Source organism: Schistocerca americana, chromosome 5, assembly GCF_021461395.2.
Source record: "Schistocerca americana isolate TAMUIC-IGC-003095 chromosome 5, iqSchAmer2.1, whole genome shotgun sequence".
NCBI lineage: Eukaryota > Metazoa > Arthropoda > Insecta > Orthoptera > Acrididae > Schistocerca > Schistocerca americana.
In genome coordinates, this window is record NC_060123.1 from 484,062,256 (window position 1) to 484,082,411 (window position 20,156).

At 37.7% G+C, this 20,156-nt stretch overlaps 2 protein-coding genes across 2 annotated transcripts in view; one reads left to right on the top strand and one right to left on the bottom strand.

The window, feature by feature from the left end:
• Positions 1–6,031, bottom strand: part of LOC124616698 (retinoic acid receptor RXR) — a 141,615-nt gene extending 135,584 nt beyond the window's left edge. The window contains exon 1 of the mRNA XM_047145040.1: positions 5,910–6,031. Within this exon, the coding sequence (XP_047000996.1) occupies positions 5,910–5,928 (19 nt within the window). The 5' untranslated portion in view covers positions 5,929–6,031. The remainder of the gene's footprint in view (positions 1–5,909) is intronic.
• Positions 6,032–6,301: 270 nt separating this feature from the next.
• LOC124615899 (beta-1,3-galactosyltransferase brn) lies at positions 6,302–8,723 on the top strand. The gene has a single exon (XM_047144074.1). It carries the CDS (start codon positions 6,566–6,568, stop codon positions 7,727–7,729), a length of 1,164 nt encoding a protein of 387 aa, XP_047000030.1. The 5' UTR covers positions 6,302–6,565; the 3' UTR covers positions 7,730–8,723.
• The last annotated feature ends 11,433 nt before the right edge of the window (positions 8,724–20,156 follow it).

Genomic DNA, 20,156 nt, shown 5'->3' on the forward strand with positions numbered 1-20,156 from the left:
CTTTGTCAAAGATATTTGATAGTGCAATAGGGACTTTGTCAAATGTCGTCCAATATTTGATCAAATCTAGGGCCTCGCTGTATATTTGATCAAAGAAACCGCTTGTCTTCTGTTCACTGCAATGTGACATGTTACCACATGGAGCGCTAGCATCGCTGCAGCATTCTGTCGTTTGTAGTGTTTTTATAAATATTGCCGGTAAATACAATTGGTGTGTGCCGACAACTACAAAATTAATAGAGATGTCTGAAGCTGATGAGGTGCTTTACAACGTGAGGCACCCTGAATACAAAGATAGATTAAGAAGATTGGAGACCTAGCCTGACCTAACCTAACATTACCCTCTCCTGTAGCAAGGAATCGGAGTGTTATAGTGAGCCTGTCTTCTGAAGATGTAGCAGTTCTTAAGTGAATATTGTGCTTTGTGATATGAGGATACACTTCATTGAGCACATACAGAAATGTATGCTCATCCATTCTTAAGTAATTGATGTACGACTTGACGTCTTCCACTGTAAGCTCACGTAACAAGTTTTGTTGAATGCTTTTATTGTGTCGTCGAAAAACCCACGGCTTCACCCAGATTAGATTAGTTTTTCGTTCCATAGATCCGTGCTGAGGAGATCCTCGTGGATGTGGAACATGTCGATTTTTTTAAGCTGAAATAACAATACTAATAGTATGAATAAATACAATACATCATTTGTTTCTATTAAAAATTTCGCCAATGGAGTAGAAGGAGTTGGCCAGTAGTAAGTCTTTCAGGCTCATTTTAAACTGATCTTTATTTCTAACTAAATTTTTTATGTTTCCTGGCAAATTATTGAAGACGAGTGTTCCTGAGTAGTGGACCCCTTTTTGAACTAAAGTAAGTGCTTTTAAGTCCTTGTGCAGATCATTTTTGTTCCTGGTATTGTATGTATGAACTGAGTTGTTTGTTGGAAAAAGAGATATATTATTTACGACAAATTTCATTAAGAAGTAAATATACTGAGAGGAAGTAGTTAGTATACCCAGTTCTTTGAAGAGGTTTCTGCAGGAGGTCCGTGAATTTACTCCACAAATAATACATATTACACGCTTTTGGACCTTGAAAACTTTTGTTTGACTTCAAGATTTACCCCAAAATATTATCCCATATGACATTATGGAATGAAAGTACGCAAGCTTTTTCATTTTTATGTTGCCTATGTCTGCTAACACTCGAATTGCAAATACAGATTTGTTAAGGCCTTTCTGCAGTTCTGTGGTGTGCTCCTTCCAACTGAATTTATTATCAAGTTGTAATCCCAGGACTTTTAAGACTGTCAACCTCGTATGTATGGTTCCATTTTTTCCCCCCACTTCTTTTCCACATGTGCACACAATGCAATTGGAGTACGTAGAACTGCTGCGGTTAATAACAAGTTGTTGTCAGCCATCTTGAACTTTGACGAAAAATTTGATGACAGTGTAATACCCCTTGTAGCGCTACGTCAAAGATCTTTGTCAAATATATTGGACGGAATATTGGATCACATCTTTGACAAAGAAATTTGATAGTGTAATATCGGCCTAATTATCTATTGACATACGGGTCTGAAGTTTTGGAATAAAGCCATGTGATGGTTGCAGTTGCAAATCATTGATCAGGGCCAAACCAGGACTTCTTTGAAGCTTATGCAAAATTCAGGCACCCACATTTTTCTGTGACTATGTTGTTTTGCCTTCACAACCAAGAGCTGCTCATTATACAAAATAAACCACGTTGTAAATATGTCATAGTAAATATAATGAATAATTAGTGACCAGAGTTAACATGTTGCAAGATAAATAGTCCGGTTTTGTGGAGGTGGAAGTAAACACTAGTACTTTTAATTTTGATTCAACATTTCCATCAGAAGATCTGTGCTAACAGCCAAGTCAAAATTTAACAAAAATTTTTTTTCTGGTCTCTGTCATGCCGTATGAAATGTAAGTTAAGTGACTTTACCACGACAACATTTCAGTGCCAAAAACAATGACACACATCAGATGCCTTCTCTTCTATTTGCTCCAGTGTAACTGCTTAATGACGACGAGCACACGCAAACCCACTGCGAATTGCTTGCGAATGCACATTCATTTGTGTTTCTTCTGTGTACAGGGGGCTTCTAATGTGCGACATTCAGCTATCGCTACCTGCATGTGTAAGAGCTCTATATGCCCTGACATCCACATTTTCTTCCCCTGCTTACAAACTAGAATGGATGTTTTACAATGAATTTTCTGCCTGTGACAGTTCTGATGTAAGCGAAATTTAAATGAAAAGATTTAACAATAACTGTCTGTCAAATGTGTGCAGATATTAAAGCTTGAATGTCAGGGAATATGATTTCCTAAATGCAGTTCCAAGTGTATTTTTAGAAATCTTGTGGCATGTAAGCATAGCACAAAATCACTAATGGGACTACTGAAGTATGGATAGAAACAGTTGGAATGTAATACAATGAGGTGACAAACGTCATGGGATGGCAATATGCACCTCTACAGATGGCAGTAGTGTTGTATACACATGGTATAAAAGGGCAGCTGTCATTTGTACTCAGGTGATGGACATGAAAAGATTTCTGATGTGATTATGGCTGCACAATGGGAATTAGTAGAGTCTGAATGCAGAAGAGTAGTTCAAATCAGACAGACGGGACATTCCATTTCGGAAATGTTTTCGAAGTCCATATTCAAAGATCCACAGAGTCAAGAGCATACTCAGAATATAAAATTTCAGGCATTATGCCTCACTGCGGACAACAAAATGGCAGACAACCTTCACTTAACAACTGAGAGCAGAGATGTTTGCAAAGAGTTGTCAGTGCTAACAGACAAGTAATATTGTCTGAAACAAATACAGAAATCAATGTGGGGCATACCACAAACATATCCAATAGTACAATGTGGCAAACTTTGGCGTGAATGGGCTATGACAGCAGTCAACTGATGCAAGTGCCTTAGCTACAGCTGGGCTTGTGACCGTATTGATTGGATCCTAGATGACTAGAAAACCGGGCCTGTAAGTCCCAATCTCCGTCGGTATGAGCTGATGGTAAGGTTTGAGTGTGGTGCAGATCCAATGAAGCCATGGACCCAAGTTGTCAACAAGGCACTGGCAAGCTGGTGGCGGCTCCATAATTGTGTAGATAGTGTTTACATAGAATGGACTGGGTCCTCTGGTTCTGCCATTCATAGACTTTATGTTCCCAAACAACAATGGAATTTCTGCCGATTACAATGCTAAATTACACCGGGCCACAATTGTTCGTGACTGGTTTGCAGGACATTCATTCAATCAGGAGAATGATTTGACCAGCCACATCACCTGACATGAATCCCAGTGAACATTTATGGGAGATAATTGAGAGGTCAGTTCATGCACAAAATTGTGCACCAGCAACACTTTCACAATTATGGACAGGTACCGAGGCACCATGGCTCAATATTTCTGGAGGGGACTTCCAATGACTTGTTGAGTCCATGCCACATCATGTTGCTGCACTACGTCGGGCAAAAGAAGGTCTGACACAGTATTAAGTGGTATCCCATGACTTTTGTCACCTCAGTGTAAACTCAGTAAAAATTCACAGCAATTTTTGTTAAATTTTGACTTGGCTGTTCGCACAGATCTTCTGATGGAAATGTTGAATCAAAATTAAAAGTAGGCTACTAGTGTTTACTTCCACCTCCACAAAACCGGACTATTTATCTTGCAACATGTTAACTCTGGTCACTAATTATTCATTATATTTACTATGACATATTTACATTTTATAGCAGAAACATCATTCATTTGATTAGTATATCTAATATAGCTTTTACTTGGCAGCTGTTAAAATAATACAACCATTACTTTTACAAGAATTCAAAAACTATGAAAGAGGCAGAACACAGATTTCCTGTCAGTGACTGTGTGATGGGCTCCTCTGGTCCACTGGCTGCTAGCTTCACATTCTGTCACCATCTTACTTTAAGTAGCTCCTGACAAACCCTCACTCCAAAAGTTCCACAATCACAAAGTAACTATTGGACATAGACAACTTCAAAACCATTGCCTACACAATGCAAAGATTTGGTAAAAGTTACATATTGGTTTTTCACTAATGCACATGGAAAACGGAAGGAGAAAAGCATGAAGTATCACTCTAAAATTACACTTACTAATACTGTAGCAATATATCTGAGACAGCTTTAGCCTTTGATACTACCTGTCAACTTAAGAGTTGCGACAAGATGGTGCTATGTCTGGCAACATCATACGTCTGTGGAGATTTAGTCTGTTTCGTTTGGGGCCACTAGTGGTGTTAATTTTGCACGTCATTTCTATTCTCTCAAAATTACAATCTTATTTGTAATGGCAAAACACAAAATTAGGGTAACAGCAGGCCTACAGTTAAATCGAAAGAGGACTGTAATACTTGAGAACCATGGATTTTAGTTCCAAAACACACAGTGACTCAAGACGATATGCTGTTACTAAATATTCAAATTTAAAAGCTTGACAAGATGCATCAACAAAGACAAAAATATGAATTATTAATAGATGTTAAAATTAATGGAAGACAGTTCAATACACGGACATTTCAGGAGTTTGTCATCTCAAAATTTGGTTACAGTTTTGATCTTATATTACTAAACAACATGGCTTTTGTGTGACCTGTTTGTAATGTAGCATTTTTTTTTTGTTTGTAATAATCTCTACCAGAACACATTGTGATTTTTCTGCAATGCTCTTTGAGATACCTTTCAGAAACATTTGCATTCAAAGCTACAATTCAGTGTTCCAGAATGGCAGTCAGATACAGATTTACACAGAAAATGTTACATTTCAATGAAGTACCAGGATCACAGAAAATAAGACAACGAAATACTCCAGTTCAAGGTTTTGAAAATACGTAACACACTGTATCGCTGCCAGAATGTTAAAACAAAACTGTTAATTTGTTCAGTAGATAACTCAATCTTATTTGTTTGATTGGTGTCTCAATGATCCATGTATAATGTCTGCAACAGTTCTGTGATACTAAGTGTATTTGGACTTGCAACAACGAAGTGAATAAATCGCCATGTGCTGGTAATTGACACTGAAATAGTGCTGTGTTCCGTCTAGTGAGACCTGCAGTTCAATCACCATACTTTTACGTCAAACTGAAAAAGTTGCCTAAATTCAGATTTCAAACACATATTTAATCTGAGTGCCGTTATGTTTCTACAGTGAACTCCATTTAGATATGCAATAATTAGAAAAAAACTAAAACCTATTTGCTTAGTAGCTAAATGACCAGCATTCAATCAGTTTTACATTGTTCCTTGAAGTGTCCTGCAGCCAATCCACTGATAATGATAATTTATCACTTTAGCTTCCTGCGAGGATTATTATTTGCGCGCTTTCCCGAGAAGTGTAAACTTATCGATTAGGATTTACAAAGAGGAACACACTAACATTACAAGCGCAGTGAACTAAGATTTCAGGAAGAAATAAAACTGACGTCGAGTACTTGAAAACTGTTTAGGAAATTCACATCCAATTAACTTCTGAGACAACTGTGAAAACTACTCTTCAGGGTCAACCAGAGTTTCTGCTTAGAGCGTAATTATACCATTTAGTAAAGCAGACATGTGGAGTTATATTGATAATTGCTGGAAAATCTAAAATAATTTCTAGCAACAAACGACAGTATATTTAATAGAAAACACCTAAATGCGACATGTTTTGGCTCTGAATTCCGACTTCGTTGTCAAACTGAAATTATTTTTCTGAGAAATATGCTGCCCAAAGAAAAAGAAAACACATAATTGCGGTCACTGAACCATTTCTGTTCACGACCCTGACACTGCCATTGCCCTGACGCAAAAAGTGTCAAACAGGAACAATGACACAGAACTGAAGAAGCACTTACCTCTTTCACTTCCTTCCATTCCTTACAGTTTCTCACTGCTTCACGCAAAATTACAGTACAAAATCACTCAAGCTGCCTACAAACTGATAATATTCAACCCACTTGCAGTACAACAAACATGGCCGGATCTCTGTCACAAACATTAAGTTCGTTGAACTCTGAACGATCATTATATGATGTTCTATCCTCGAATACATCCCTCATAAAAATCATATTTTAGAAAATGTGTCAGTCTCATATGCGTTTAATGGTGAAGAAGCGACGAAAATAATTACTTATGCAATACTTCTCTTGACTCATTAGTCAAACTTATTGATTCAAATAAATTTCCCGTATACTTTCGTAAGTTCAATGAATTTTATCAGTTCGTACGGAAATTTCTCTTACATGTGTAATGTGCATGCCATTTATAGTTAAATTATATACTTCAGTCCTTCATTCTGAATGTGCATTATTTGAACAGGTAGTAATATGAGTATACTCTTCGGAGTTTGTTTATAGTGCCCGAGTAGCGATATTCATTTGTTCAGGCATGTATGTTTCGAAAGTGGGCGCTGAGATATTTTGTTTATATCATCCATCGATTAAATGTGTGATTTGTTGTGCAGTGTGTTTTTCAGTTGTGACACCGGTTCGTTATCTCCCAATAATGTAAAATGAGATTAAAACCCTTTCGTGTAAATAAGAAATGGATATTGTTATTTTCTGTGACTGTGTGTTTCTTCGGCTATTTCGGGCTGTTCACGCATTTATTTGAACGAGATTATAAAAGCAGCTTCAGCTACCCGTATGAGGGTGATATACGACGTTTTGTAGACCAGCTTAAGAATAACGAAACACCTGACGTTAAGCCAATCAATGTGTACAATTATAGTTTTATTTCTGCGTGCACGAAGAAGTGTAGCACTCCAGCCAAAGAAGTCCTTCGAATAGTATACATTGTAAAATCTGCATTGCCTAATTTCCATCGCCGAAAGGCAATACGAGAAACGTGGGGATTTGAAAAGAGATTTTCTGACGTGCAAATCAGAACAGTTTTTGTTCTTGGTGTGACTGCAGATGATCGAAAACTGCTACAAGAAGTTCAGAAAGAAAGCGCAAGACATGGTGACATTGTGCAGGCAAACTTCATCGATGATTATTTCAATAACACTATTAAGACAATGATGGGAATCTCGTGGGCTTTCGCATATTGTCCCAATGCGCAATTCTATTTTTTCAGTGATGATGACATGTATGTATCAACAAAGAATGTATTGAGGTTTATACGGAATCCGGCTCACTACCCGGAATATTTAGAGACTCCTGTCATTTCACTAAGGAGACGCGAAAAACGGAACGTAATTGAAGGACGTACCTCACACGACATGCAACTCAATACTTCTGGTCAGATGATGCGACGCTTACATCAATTTCAAGATTTTGAATTGGCTGACGATGTTGTTTTATTTGCAGGGTATGTATTTGTATCTTCGCCTCAGAGACATTTTAGCAGTAAGTGGTATGTACCATTGTCGGAATACCCATATAATATGTGGCCCCCGTACGTCACTGCAGGAGCATACATTCTTTCCCGCAACGCCCTAATTGACATGTATTATGCTAGTCTGTACACAAAACATTTCAGATTTGATGATATATACTTGGGAATTTTGGCAAAAAAGTTGGGAATTGAACCTTTTCATTGCAGTGAATTTCATTTTTATAAAATGAATTACAATGTCTATAGTTACCATTATGTAATAGCTTCACATGGTTATTCTGACCCTGATGAAATAATCAGAGTATGGAATGAGCAAAGAAGTGTCGGCAATGCATAAATACTTTTAATTCAGTATGGTGTCACCTGGAGCTGGGAGGCAGATCTTATACATACAAATAAAACTGTAGATGTTTAAATCTAGTCCAAAAGCCAAAAATATTGTGGAAAATCAGTTATCTAATATATAATCATCACTTGTAAATGACAAAGCGTGACATCCATTCAGTAATAGTGAATTTCACCAATCTGTAATACTCATAATTATGTAAATGGTGAGTAATTAGCTGATATTATTGCCAGTGTGACTGACAAAGAATTTGCTTGCTATAGTTGATATGCCAATTCAAATTTTTTTCATTTTAAGAAACCAAGTGATGCATGTGATCTAGCAGTACAGGAGTGATGGAAAAACTTTGAGCTGAGTGGAATTTTTTTATTGCACCTACTCTTTTTGTAGAACACATTTATTGTGACAACCTCTGTATCTTACGTCCAAGGTAAACGTTATAATTAAAATCTATTTAAGATAATGTACTGATAATGTAAAAATATATAAATTCACTGCTCATTTACAATTAAGAAGATCTCATTTATGGTGTTAACAGACAATGCAGAACAAGTTTTAATCATATTTCATTTAGACCATTATTTTACTGAAAGGCAGAGAAGAAGCAAATGTTAGCAGTAAGGCACTGTTGGTGTCTTGGCAAGGTTGAAATAGCAAATTGAATTACGATATAATTTTTTATTGTTTTCTAAATGGAGTATTTCAAACCTTGTGAACAAGATGGCTCATTGTCTGTTAACTTTAATAGATGTTCCTGAGCTCACACTAAAAGACTGACAAAGAATGTATAATGGAGATGTTAAACAAGTGGAGCCAGAAATTAAAGAAGAAAGCAGTGATATTGTTAATTACAGGGATCATTTTGGGTAAACTTTTATTATTAGGACTGATGTTGTTAATCTCACAACCAAAAGACTGACAGAGCATGTATAATGTAATTGTAAAAAAGAACCAGGAACTAATAAAGCAGAAATTCTGCTGATGAGATGAATTATTTCTACTTGTCCAAAATGTTCCTGAGTTACATAAGAAATGTATTGAACTAAATTATAGTTGTCAACGGAGGAATCCGATGCCACCCGTCGGTTTTGACCCGTGATGTAAGGGTGTTGTTGTTGTGTGACGTCATGATGGCATGGAGTTCAGTTTATGAGTGTGTTGTGTTTGTAGATGTCGTCTTGTTGCGGTTGGTGTCCTCTGGTGGTGTGTATATGGTCCGTGTGTTATGTTGTGTATTGGGTTCATTTGGGTGTTGGTGCTTGAAGTGCGCATTTATCGGTCGTGACTGTTGTAGAAGAATGGAAATTTTGATGTTATTGGTTTGCTGTTTGTCGCGCGGTAAGTCATTTAATTCAGTTTGGAGATATGTGGTTTTTGGTGTCATGAGCTGCTGTTGACCTGTATAGGTCAAGGGAAGTGTCATATTCCAATTATTGTTGTTTTAGGTGTTGGTTTTGTGGTATCAACAGTCATGGTGTGATTATAATTTTTGGAATAGTTGGTTTTTATTTTGTGGTATTGACAATTGCGATTGAGCTCTGTAGGTGAAGGGAAGTGAGCGATTCCTGTTGATATTGCAATTGTAGCGGAATTTGTGGTGTTTTTAGGTTATCATTTTGTGTGGTTCGGGATCATGGTGTGTGTATGTGTTTATATTTAGTTTGTCTCCATCCAGAAACCCTTAATTTCCCACACTGGTCCAGTTAGTCTCATTATATTTTTGGAGGGAGATGTTTGTTGGTTTTATATGTATTTTCATGTCCGTTGGTGTGTTTATGTAATGATGTCATAAGCGCCATATTGGAGACGTTAAGAATGGTTGTTTCCGCCATATTGGTGATGCCATAGGTCAAAGCAGACGGGTGGAATCGGACTCTTCTGTATTCTCGTTGTTGCCTACCAACTAACTTTTTTACATACACATTTTGGAGGTATATTTTATAACAGGTCTGACATGTTTTATATTTTAAACAATTGTTTTGTAGTAGTTATGAGGACCACTGACATTAGCCTTTGCAAACTGTATTGTGTGAATCAGGATCAGTAGGCAGAAGTAATGTTAGAAGTCTCAGACTAGCTAACACTCTTGTTTTCATTAAATGCTTGCATTTGCTATTTTGCCTATACTAAATTCATCAAAACATTTCCTTACATCAGAATGACTTCTTCTGTTTTCTGGTCATATAACTGTATTGAGAGAAATATGAGATTTGTAATTTTTTCTTTCATCTGGCATTAGTCATAATGTTCCAGTGCCATGAACCAATTAAAAAATTCAGTTCTCCCTTATGCTACTGTAATTAGAACTCGTAGTCTAAATTTGATGGAAGGTGCATATTTTCAATCCAGGTAGGTTCAAAAATTTAATACCTCATTTTGCAATGGTACAAGGACCTATTCATTGAAAGGTACGTTAAAATATATGTAAAAATAATATTCATCTACTGGAAAAAGGTCTGAGATAACTCGCTTCTAGTGCGATACTTTTGCTTGTGCCTTAAAAATATGCAAAATTGTTTTATACTATTATAATGTATCATCAAGAGTATTTGGTGTTTGAGTATTTCGTTCCCCTACGTACATCATTGATTACTTTTGCTAGTATAGATGCTTTCCTACTCATCTATAATAATTGGCATTATTCAGTTTCCATTGCTTCTCTTCCTCAGCCAGATCTGTGGGCGTTTTGAACTGTGCATCAGTGCAAGCATATTCAGCAGTGATTGTATATATGTCATAAAAACCGATTACTTTCTTTGTTAAAAAACTAATATCTGTATCTCCTAAGTTTGTTGCCAAATCCAAGATTAGATGAAAATAATGGTGGTGATCCGGCAGGGGGAGAAGTGGTGGCATAAACTCATTGATCACCAGTCTTTGTGCCAATGTCCTGTGTTAAATCCCAAATGTCTCCACATTGTCTCATGAGGTGAGGCCATTTGGCTCTGTTGATGGTGGTCCATCTGTAGTATGGGAACGTTAAGTTCTTCGCCCCTCTGATGCTATTTGAGAGAAGTAGGCTAAGTGCTGGCACCAGGTTTCACCCCCCCCCCCCCCCTTCCCGTCCTCCAGCCATTTGTGCCATACGATTTTAGATTACAAGTAGAATTTGTGAATGACTTTTGCAGTATTTTTTTAGACTTCTAATTTAACTCCCATGGGTCACCAGTGTGGCTTCATTGAAGTGCACCACCACCTCTAGCATTAAGTTATAACTTCATGGTAAGATAGTAAGATTATAGTTTCACCTTTGTCATTGTATTTTCCTGCAAATGAGAGGTATTTTGTTTTCTATGATAATGTTACTAGGAAACTCCTATTTTCACCTATTAAAAAAGAAATTTATCCACTGTTAACACTCGTTTTTTCTAAACTGCTTACAACAGTGTGTCTTGTCTTCAGTATTTTCTGTCATTTACACAGAATTTTTATTTTTCATTTTAATTTTTTTTATGAAGCCTCGATTCTTGATTCTTATTGTAGGTGTAGGAAGATAACACATTGACAGAAGTGAAACTCTAGTCTATGATTTCCCTAAATCACTTCAGGCAAATGCTGGGAATAGTCCCTCTGAAAGGGCATGACCGATTCCTTCCCTAATCCGATGGGGAACTAATGACCTCACTGTTTGGTGCCATTCCCTCAAATGAACCAGTCTATGTTAGAACTGGAAAGGAGAAAGTAAGACTGCGCAGGATCTGCCTCATATAACAGAAGAGTTCTTTGAAATGTACATTGGCAACTCTGTTAAAAACTAACAGTCTTTTATTTATTTATTTATTTATTATTGAAAGTGTGTGATGAAGACAAAATTAAAGAGTACTAAACTGAGAATATAGATTTTAGTGATGTCACATGAACTTTAATGATCTGTATCTGAGTATCTACACCAGTAGTATGGGAAGGTATGTTAGGCAGTCAGTTGTTCCGAAAAGGGAAACAATTCATTAATGTTAAAGTTGTAAATTCAGAGCCATGTGCTTCCAATCCCTGTACTAGTCTGACAAGTCTTTAGGTTTCTTAGTTGTTTAAGGCAAATGCTATAATAGTTCCTTTTGAAAGGCCGTGGTTACTCATACCCCCAATCCTTCTGTTAACTGAACAAGAGTCCTAACTTGTATAGTTCAGACCACCACACCCTTTCGTATTATGTAGGGATGTAAATTATTACAAAATCATGTGTATTAAGCAACACACAAGTTGATCATAGCAGAAATGGGACAAGATTGCTGCTTACTTTTTAATTTTCCACTCTTATCTACCCAGTGACACAGGATTTACTTTTGCCACAGCTTATAGCTTTGTCTTTTGGAGATACCTAGAAATTTATCCACCTATTCAAAGAAGTAAACATTCCATCAACTTTTGTACATTCATGTTACCTTGTGGAAAATTGGAAATTTGTGATAAGGACTTATGGGGACCAAACTGCTGAGGTCATCGGTCCCTAAGCTTATACACTACTTAGTCTAACTTAAACTAACTTATGCTAAGGACGACACATGTTACCTTGTGTGTTTCGTTGTTCTATTCATACTTTGTTATTATGATCCAGATATAGGCATAAAATACAACTGAGCCGTCCATAAGTTGTATGTCACATAATTCTATGTTTGTACTGAAATATTTTGTGTTATATCAGTTTAAAAAACTATTTGTATGAAAGTTATTGTAAACACAGTAAAATGTTTAATAAAAGTAGTACTAAAAATGCTGCAGACTAAACTGCCAATCATTGACAGACACATGAGTGACAAAATGAACATTATATCTCATATTTCAGTCAGGCCCTTACTAATTTCGAAAAAGGTGAAGTGGTGCTGCAGGACACAATTTTAAATTAATATCAAATTTTTTGAAAAAATAAGAAATATAGTGATGTGGAAATTTAAGGTTATAGGAGCTCTGTTAGTGGTCTGGATTAATTCTATCCTGACAGCATATTATTGCAGCGACAGACATCTGCAGTAATGCAATTAAATTTGCATGTCATTTCAGCTTTCATTTATGGTGCCAAACATACAGCATTGGTGCCTGAACAAAGCATTCTCATCCCAATAGCACCATCTCTATTATGTCATGTGCCAGTAACCCAACATTCATCAAAGCACCCAAGGACGGTCTATCTGATCCTGATACTACACTGTCAACTGCTTGAACATACTTTTTGAGCTATATAATCATCAAAGACCATAATTTAACGGTATTACAACAGTCAAACGATGGAAATTCCAGGATGGAATGGAACAGTATGAAAAAGAAAGTTCCTACTCATGATATAGCGGAGATGCTGAGCTGCAGATAGGATTGCCATCTCTCGAGGCTAACAAAGAATAAGAAAATTATTGAAAGGTTGTTAGTAAAGGTGATGTCAGCAAGTTATTGTAAAGGCCAAAGAGAAATACACTTGTATAGTAATTGGTGTTTCAAAAAGGACTTTAAAACTTTAAAAATTGATATATATTTATTGAAAAAAGATGCAGAGTTGGGATTAGTGTTATTTTTTAGGGAAACATAAGCTTTTTTATCTTAAACTAAAGATGATGTATGTGGCTTCTGTTGCTTATCCTGCACACATCCAATCAGTTTAGAGCCATCACGAACATGTTGCAATGTTTGATGTGGATTTTTACTGCCCCAAATCCTGCAGTTGTGTGTGTTAACCTTGCCACTTAAATGAAAAGTTGACTCGTCAGAAAAGATTGTTTTGTCCAAGAAATGTTCATCCTTATGTAATCGATTTAACATATCTGCACAGAAGTTCTGGCGAGCAATTTTATCATTGTCTTTTATTGCTTGTACAATCATCAATCTGTACGGTTTCAAATGCAAATGGTTTCTCAACACATGCTAAACAGTCGTAAGTGGGATTTGCAGTTTGTGAGATGCCAGGTTGATTTTGCAGGGCTGTTGACAAAACGTTGTCTTACTCACTCATCACTACGTCATCAGACGTGCTTGGACGACCTGATGATTTCCCATGTCTTACCGAGCACCTTGTTTATACAAAACATTTATGCCACTCATAAACTGTTGGCCTACTAGGAGGATCTTATGTGTACTTGGTATGGAAATTACACTGAACTGTTGTCACCAATTTTGATTCTTCAAACCAAAACACGCAGCTAGCATGCTCAGGCCCAGTGAAGGCAGCCATCTTTAACACAACTGTCACTAGCACTCCTTATGGTGCAATTCAGTGCTTGTGAAATACATGTATCTCCCACAAATTGACACTATAATCACCTTTGCAGGTACTGTGAATTAATTTTTATGAATTTTCAAAATTGTAAAGTCCTTTTGAAACACTCTGTATATAAAGAATCTGCCATAGATGTAACTGAAGTCACTAATTTCTGACAAATATAATTTGTTGGAAAAAAACAGTATGCTCATACAAACCAAACACGATCAACATTCAAAAATGACTGACAGGCTGAAGACCTCTGTTCAACTACTCAAAGTCTCGTACTTGGTCGAGTTCTCCACAAGCTAATATTTACAAATGTCTACTGCTGCACACAGAAACCACATTATACAAGAGTATACTTTTAGTATACATACAATGATATAGATCCTTGGAAGAACAGAGTACAGTCAATGTTGTACCAAAGTTTGTGAAGCAGGTTACGACATCCAACCACAGAGACTGGACCACTGGCAGAGCTGCAGAGACCAGACTGTGTCTGTCAAGGAGGCAGCTGGTTGGCAGTGGCATCGTACACAATCGGATGTATGGCTCGATGTGAACTGATTCTGCATGGCTGTGCACAGGCCTAAATACTGTCGCACAGCAGGATATCGCAGGAACTAACAGTTGCGTGGCAGGTAAGCAGTCCACGGCATTGTTGTGCTAGATGGGTTGCCGGCCATACAGGCTGAATGCTGCAACATCGTAGTGTATGACACTTTTTTGTGCTTTTTTACAGTACTGTCAACAAGTATGAAAAAGACAGATTGCTGCTAACTGTAAAGATGACACGTTGAGCTGCAAACAGGCACAATGAGAAGACAGTTACACTGAGCTTTCAGCCAAAGCCTTCTTCAGAAAAGAAAGCAACACTTTCATGCCCCACGCATACATGACCGCTATTTTTGGCTTCTCTGGGCAGTTTGCGACTGCTGCATTGAATGAAAGCTGCAATCTGGAGAGGGGCAGGGAAGAGGGAGGATAGCAGGATACAAGTGGGGGGGGGGGGGGGGGCGAGAGAGAGGAGAGTGCTGTCTGACAAGAACATGTGACTAGATGGCAGGGATTAGAAAAGGAGAGGACCAGAGAAGGGCAAAAGACTGATGGGTGTGTTGGCAGAGAGCAGCATACAGTGATGATGAAGGAAAAGGAGTAGGGAGGAGGACAAAGAGGGAGCAAACTGTTGGGTGGAGGAACACTAGGTCGAAGGTGACATGGCATAATTTGGGGTATGGAGAATATGTTTTATGTGTAACTGTCATCAGTGGAGTTCAGAAAAGCTGGTGGTGGAGGGAAGGTTTCAGATGGCCCTGGTTGTGAAGCAGCCATTGAAATTGAGCATGTTATATTCAGCTGTATGTTGTGCCACAGAGTGGTCCTCTGTGTTCTTGGCAGCAGTTTGGCGGTGGTCATTCATCCTGGTGGACAGCTGGTTTGTAGTCATATCAATATGTGCAATGATTGTAGTGGAGCTGGTATACTGTTGTTGTTGTTGTTGTGGTCTTCAGTCCTGAGACTGGTTTGATGCAGCTCTCCATGCTACTCTATCCTGTGCAAGCTTCTTCATCTCCCAGTACCTACTGCAACCTACATCCTTCAGAATCTGCTTAGTGTATTGATCTCTTGGTCTCCCTCTACGATTTTTACCCTCCACGCTGCCCTCCAATGCTAAATTTGTGATCCCTTGATGCCTCAAAACATGTCCTACCAACCGATCCCTTCTTTAGTCAAGTTGTGCCACAAACTTCTCTTCTCCCTAATCCTATTCAATACCTCCTCATTAGTTACGTGATCTACCCACCTTATCTTCAGCATTCTTCTGTAGCACCACATTTCGAAAGCTTCTATTCTCTTCTTGTCCAAACTGGTTATCGTCCATGTTTCACTTCCATACATGGCTACACTCCATACAAATACTTTCAGAAACGACTTCCTGACACTTAAATCTATACTCCATGTTAACAAATTTCTCTTCTTCAGAAACGATTTCCTTGCCATTGCCAGTCTACATTTTATATCCTCTCTACTTCGACCATCACCAGTTATTTTACTCCCTAAATAGCAAAACTCCTTTACTACTTTAAGTGTCTCATTTCCTAATCTAATCCCCTCAGCATCACCCGATTTAATTTGACTACATTCCATTATCCTCGTTTTGCTTTTGTTGATGTTCATCTTATATCCTCCTTTCAAGACACTGTCCATTCCGTTCAACTGCTCTTCCAAGTCCTTTGCTGTCTCCGACAGAATTACAATGTCATCGGCGAACCTCAAAGTTTTTACTTCTTCTCCATGAATTTTAATACCTAGTCCGAATTTTTCTTTTGTTTCCTTTACTGCTTGCTCAATATACAGATTGAATAACATCGGGGAGAGGCTACAACCCTGTCTCACTCCTTTTCCAACCACTGCTTCCCTTTCATGCCCCCTCGACTCTTATAACTGCCATCTGGTTTCTGTACAAATTGTAAATAGCCTTTCGCTCCCTGTATTTTACCCCTGCCACCTTCAGAATTTGAAAGAGAGTATTCCAGTTAACGTTGTCAAAAGCTTTCTCTAAGTCTACAAATGCTAGAAACGTAGGTTTGCCTTTTCTTAATCTTTCTTCTAAGATAAGTCGTAAGGTTAGTATTGCCTCACGTGCTCCAACATTTCTACGGAATCCAAACTGATCTTCCCCGAGGTCCGCTTCTACCAGTTTTTCCATTCGTCTGTAAAGAATTCGCGTTAGTATTTTGCAGCTGTGACTTATTAAACTTATAGTTCGGTAATTTTCACATCTGTCAACACCTGCTTTCTTTGGGATTGGAATTATTATATTCTTTTTGAGGTCTGAGGGTATTTCGCCTGTCTCATACATCTTGCTCACCAGATGGTAGAGTTTTGTCATGACTGGCTCTCCCAAGGCCATCAGTAGTTCTAATGGAATGTTGTCTACTCGCGGGGCGTTGTTTCGACTCAGGTCTTTCAGTGCTCTGTCAAACTCTTCACGCAGTATTGTATCTCCCATTTCGTATTTATCTACATTATCTTCTATTTCCATAATATTGTCCTCAAGTACATCGCCCTTGTATAAACCCTCTATATACTCCTTCCACCTTTCTGCCTTCCCTTCTTTGCTTAGAACTGGGTTGCCATCTGAGCTCTTGATATTCATACAAGTGGTTCTCTTTTTTCCAAAGGTCTTTTTAATTTTCCTGTAGGCAGTATCTATCTTACCCCTAGTGAGACAAGCCTCTACATCCTTACATTTGTCCTCTAGCCATCCCTGCTTAGCCATTTTGCACTTCCTGTCGATCTCATTTTTGAGACATTTGTATTCCTTTTTGCCTGCTTCATTTACTGCATTTTTGTATTTTCTCCTTTCATCAATTAAATTTAATATTTCTTCTGTTACCCAAGGATTTCTACTAGCCCTCGTCTTTTTACCTACTTGATCCTCTGCTGCCTTCACTACTTCATCCCTCACAGTTACCCATTCTTCTTCTACTGTATTTCTTTCCCCCATTCCTGTCAATTGTTCCCTTATGCTCTCCCTGAAACTCTGTACAACCTCTGGTTCTTTCAATTTATCCAGGTCCCATCTCCTTAAATTCCCGCCTTTTTGCAGTTTCTTCAGTTTCAATCTGCAGTTCATAACCAATAGATTGTGGTCAGAATCCACATCTGCCCCTGGAAATGTATTACAATTTAAAACTTGGTTCCTAAATATCTGTCTTACCATTATGTAATCTATCTGATACCTTTTAGTATCTCCAGGATTCTTCTAGGTATACAACCTTCTTTCATGATTCTTGAACCAAGTGTTAGCTATGATTAAGTTCTGCTCTGTGCAAAATTCTACAAGGCGGCTTCCTCTTTCATTTCTTCCCCCCAATCCATATTCACCTACTATGTTTCCTTCTCTCCCTTTTCCTACTGACGAATTCCAGTCACCCATGACTATTAAATTTTCGTCTCCCTTCACTACCTGAATAATTTCTTTTATCTCGTCATACATTTCATCTATTTCTTCATCATCTGCAGAGCTAGTTGGCATATAAACTTGCACTACTGTAGTAGGCATGGGCTTTGTGTCTATCTTGGCCACAATAATGCGTTCACTATGCTGTTTGTAGTAGCTAACCCGCACTCCTATTTTTTTATTCATTATTAAACCTACTCCTGCATTACCCCTATTTGATTTTGTATTTATAACCCTGTAATCACCTGACCAAAAGTCTTGTTCCTCGTGCCACCGAACTTCACTAATTCCCACTGTATCTAACTTTAACCTATCCATTTCCCTTTTTAAATTTTCTAACCTACCTGCCCGATTAAGGGATCTGACATTCCACGCTCCGATCCGTAGAATGCCAGTTTTCTTTCTCCTGATAACGACGTCCTCTTGAGTAGTCCCCGCCCGGAGATCCGAATGGGGGACTATTTTACCTCCGGAATATTTTACCCAAGAGGACGCCATCATCATTTAATCATACAGTAAAGCTGCATGTCCTCGGGAGAAATTACGGCTGTAGTTTCCCCTTGCTTTCAGCCGTTCGCAGTACCAGCACAGCAAGGCCGTTTTGGTTAATGTTACAAGGCCAGATCAGTCAATCATCCAGACTGTTGCCCCTGCAACTACTGAAAAGGCTGCTGCCCCTCTTCAGGAACCACATGTTTGTCTGGCCTCTCAACAGATACCCCTCCGTTGTGGTTGCACCTACGGTACGGCCATCTGTACGCTGAGGCACGCAAGCCTCCCCACCAACGGCAAGGTCCATGGTTCATGGGTAAACTTGGCTGCAAAAAATTCGCAGAGTTATGCAATTATGTTGTATAAAATGTGTGCACTTCTTGACAATAAGCATATAAAAATTCCAACAAAACAATGATTGCATTTATTGCAAGATACTGTTACACAGAAAAATGTAAAGAAACACCTTTTAGAAATAAGAACGATTTAGACAAAATAAAATTACCTTATGTCTATCTTTGGCCTTAGGTGTACAGAAGTAACCCAACAACTGAGCATATTTACAACATGGAATAAACTACATTTAATCATTGACTGAAGATTGACTTTTTTTGCATTAGACTACTGTAAAACAGAGGTAAGCAAAACGAAATATCTGCAGTAAACCAATGAAAATTCTTGTACAAGAAAATATTATCACCAACTATGTCACAAAACACAGCCAATATATTTATACAATAAAAACAAAACAAATTTCAAATGACTGCACAAATACTACAAAAAATAAAATTATTTCAAAGTGACAGAATACAAGAAGATACAAAGGCAAATGAAAATGTATACCAGACTTCAATTGTGAAATAAAGCTGTCCATGTCACCATGTAACTGTAGTCTTTCAGTTAAACAACAACAAATTAATCCACTCCAGCTTCTAAAGAAATAAAATGGAGTACATGTCCACTGTCAGAAAATGGCTTTTCATGTTCCCTCTATTATGATGACGGCACAGAAGCTTATCAACCAGCGATTATCCTTGGCTTAATTTAAGAGATATGAAAAAATATAAAAACTTTTCTTTCAGTACAGAATAAATCCAGAAACACAAACTACATTTTACTTGTATATGTATGTTTTAACTGATTATTATTACATGTTCAGTTTACTGAACTAACTAAGACAATTTAAATGCCTTTCATACCTAGTGTTCGAAATTAATCATCTTTACAATGTGCTTTAAAGGAAAACACCTTTTTGGCTGAGGTACGTACTGAATATGATGTAATTCTCTCTACCTCTCTCCAGCAGCAAACCTCAAGATGTAACAGGTCAATAACAAAATATTAAATTTGTGCTCATTATATTTGTACTGGAGGCAGACAAGCTGATAAATCCAGATATTGTTTCACTTCGACCTCCACAAATGAAATAAATATTTCATGCCACAGTTTCACATTGCATTTCTTTCTATATGCAATAAATAACAGCAGTGTGCTGTCATCTAATATAAACTAAAGTCACAAATTCATAAAAACAGTATTATAGTCATTTTATGGGAGGAATTCCCATACATCCTTGACAGATACACTGTCAGTAAGTAGCTCATTCTGTGATTACAAAAGAAAGAGTACAAACAAAAATAGAGGAGGGAATGTCAGGGCAACGACCAACTTTACAGCCATGGTGAGAGACGGTGAATATTGAGTAATAAGAGTTTTGAAGACCATGAAGTAATTTTAGTGGTCTGCTGCTATGTTGATAAATAAATGGACAC

Coding starts and splice junctions, on each gene's coding strand:
- LOC124615899 (XM_047144074.1), top strand. CDS start 6,566: ATGAGATTAAAACCCTTTCGTGTAAATAAGAAATGGATATTGTTATTT.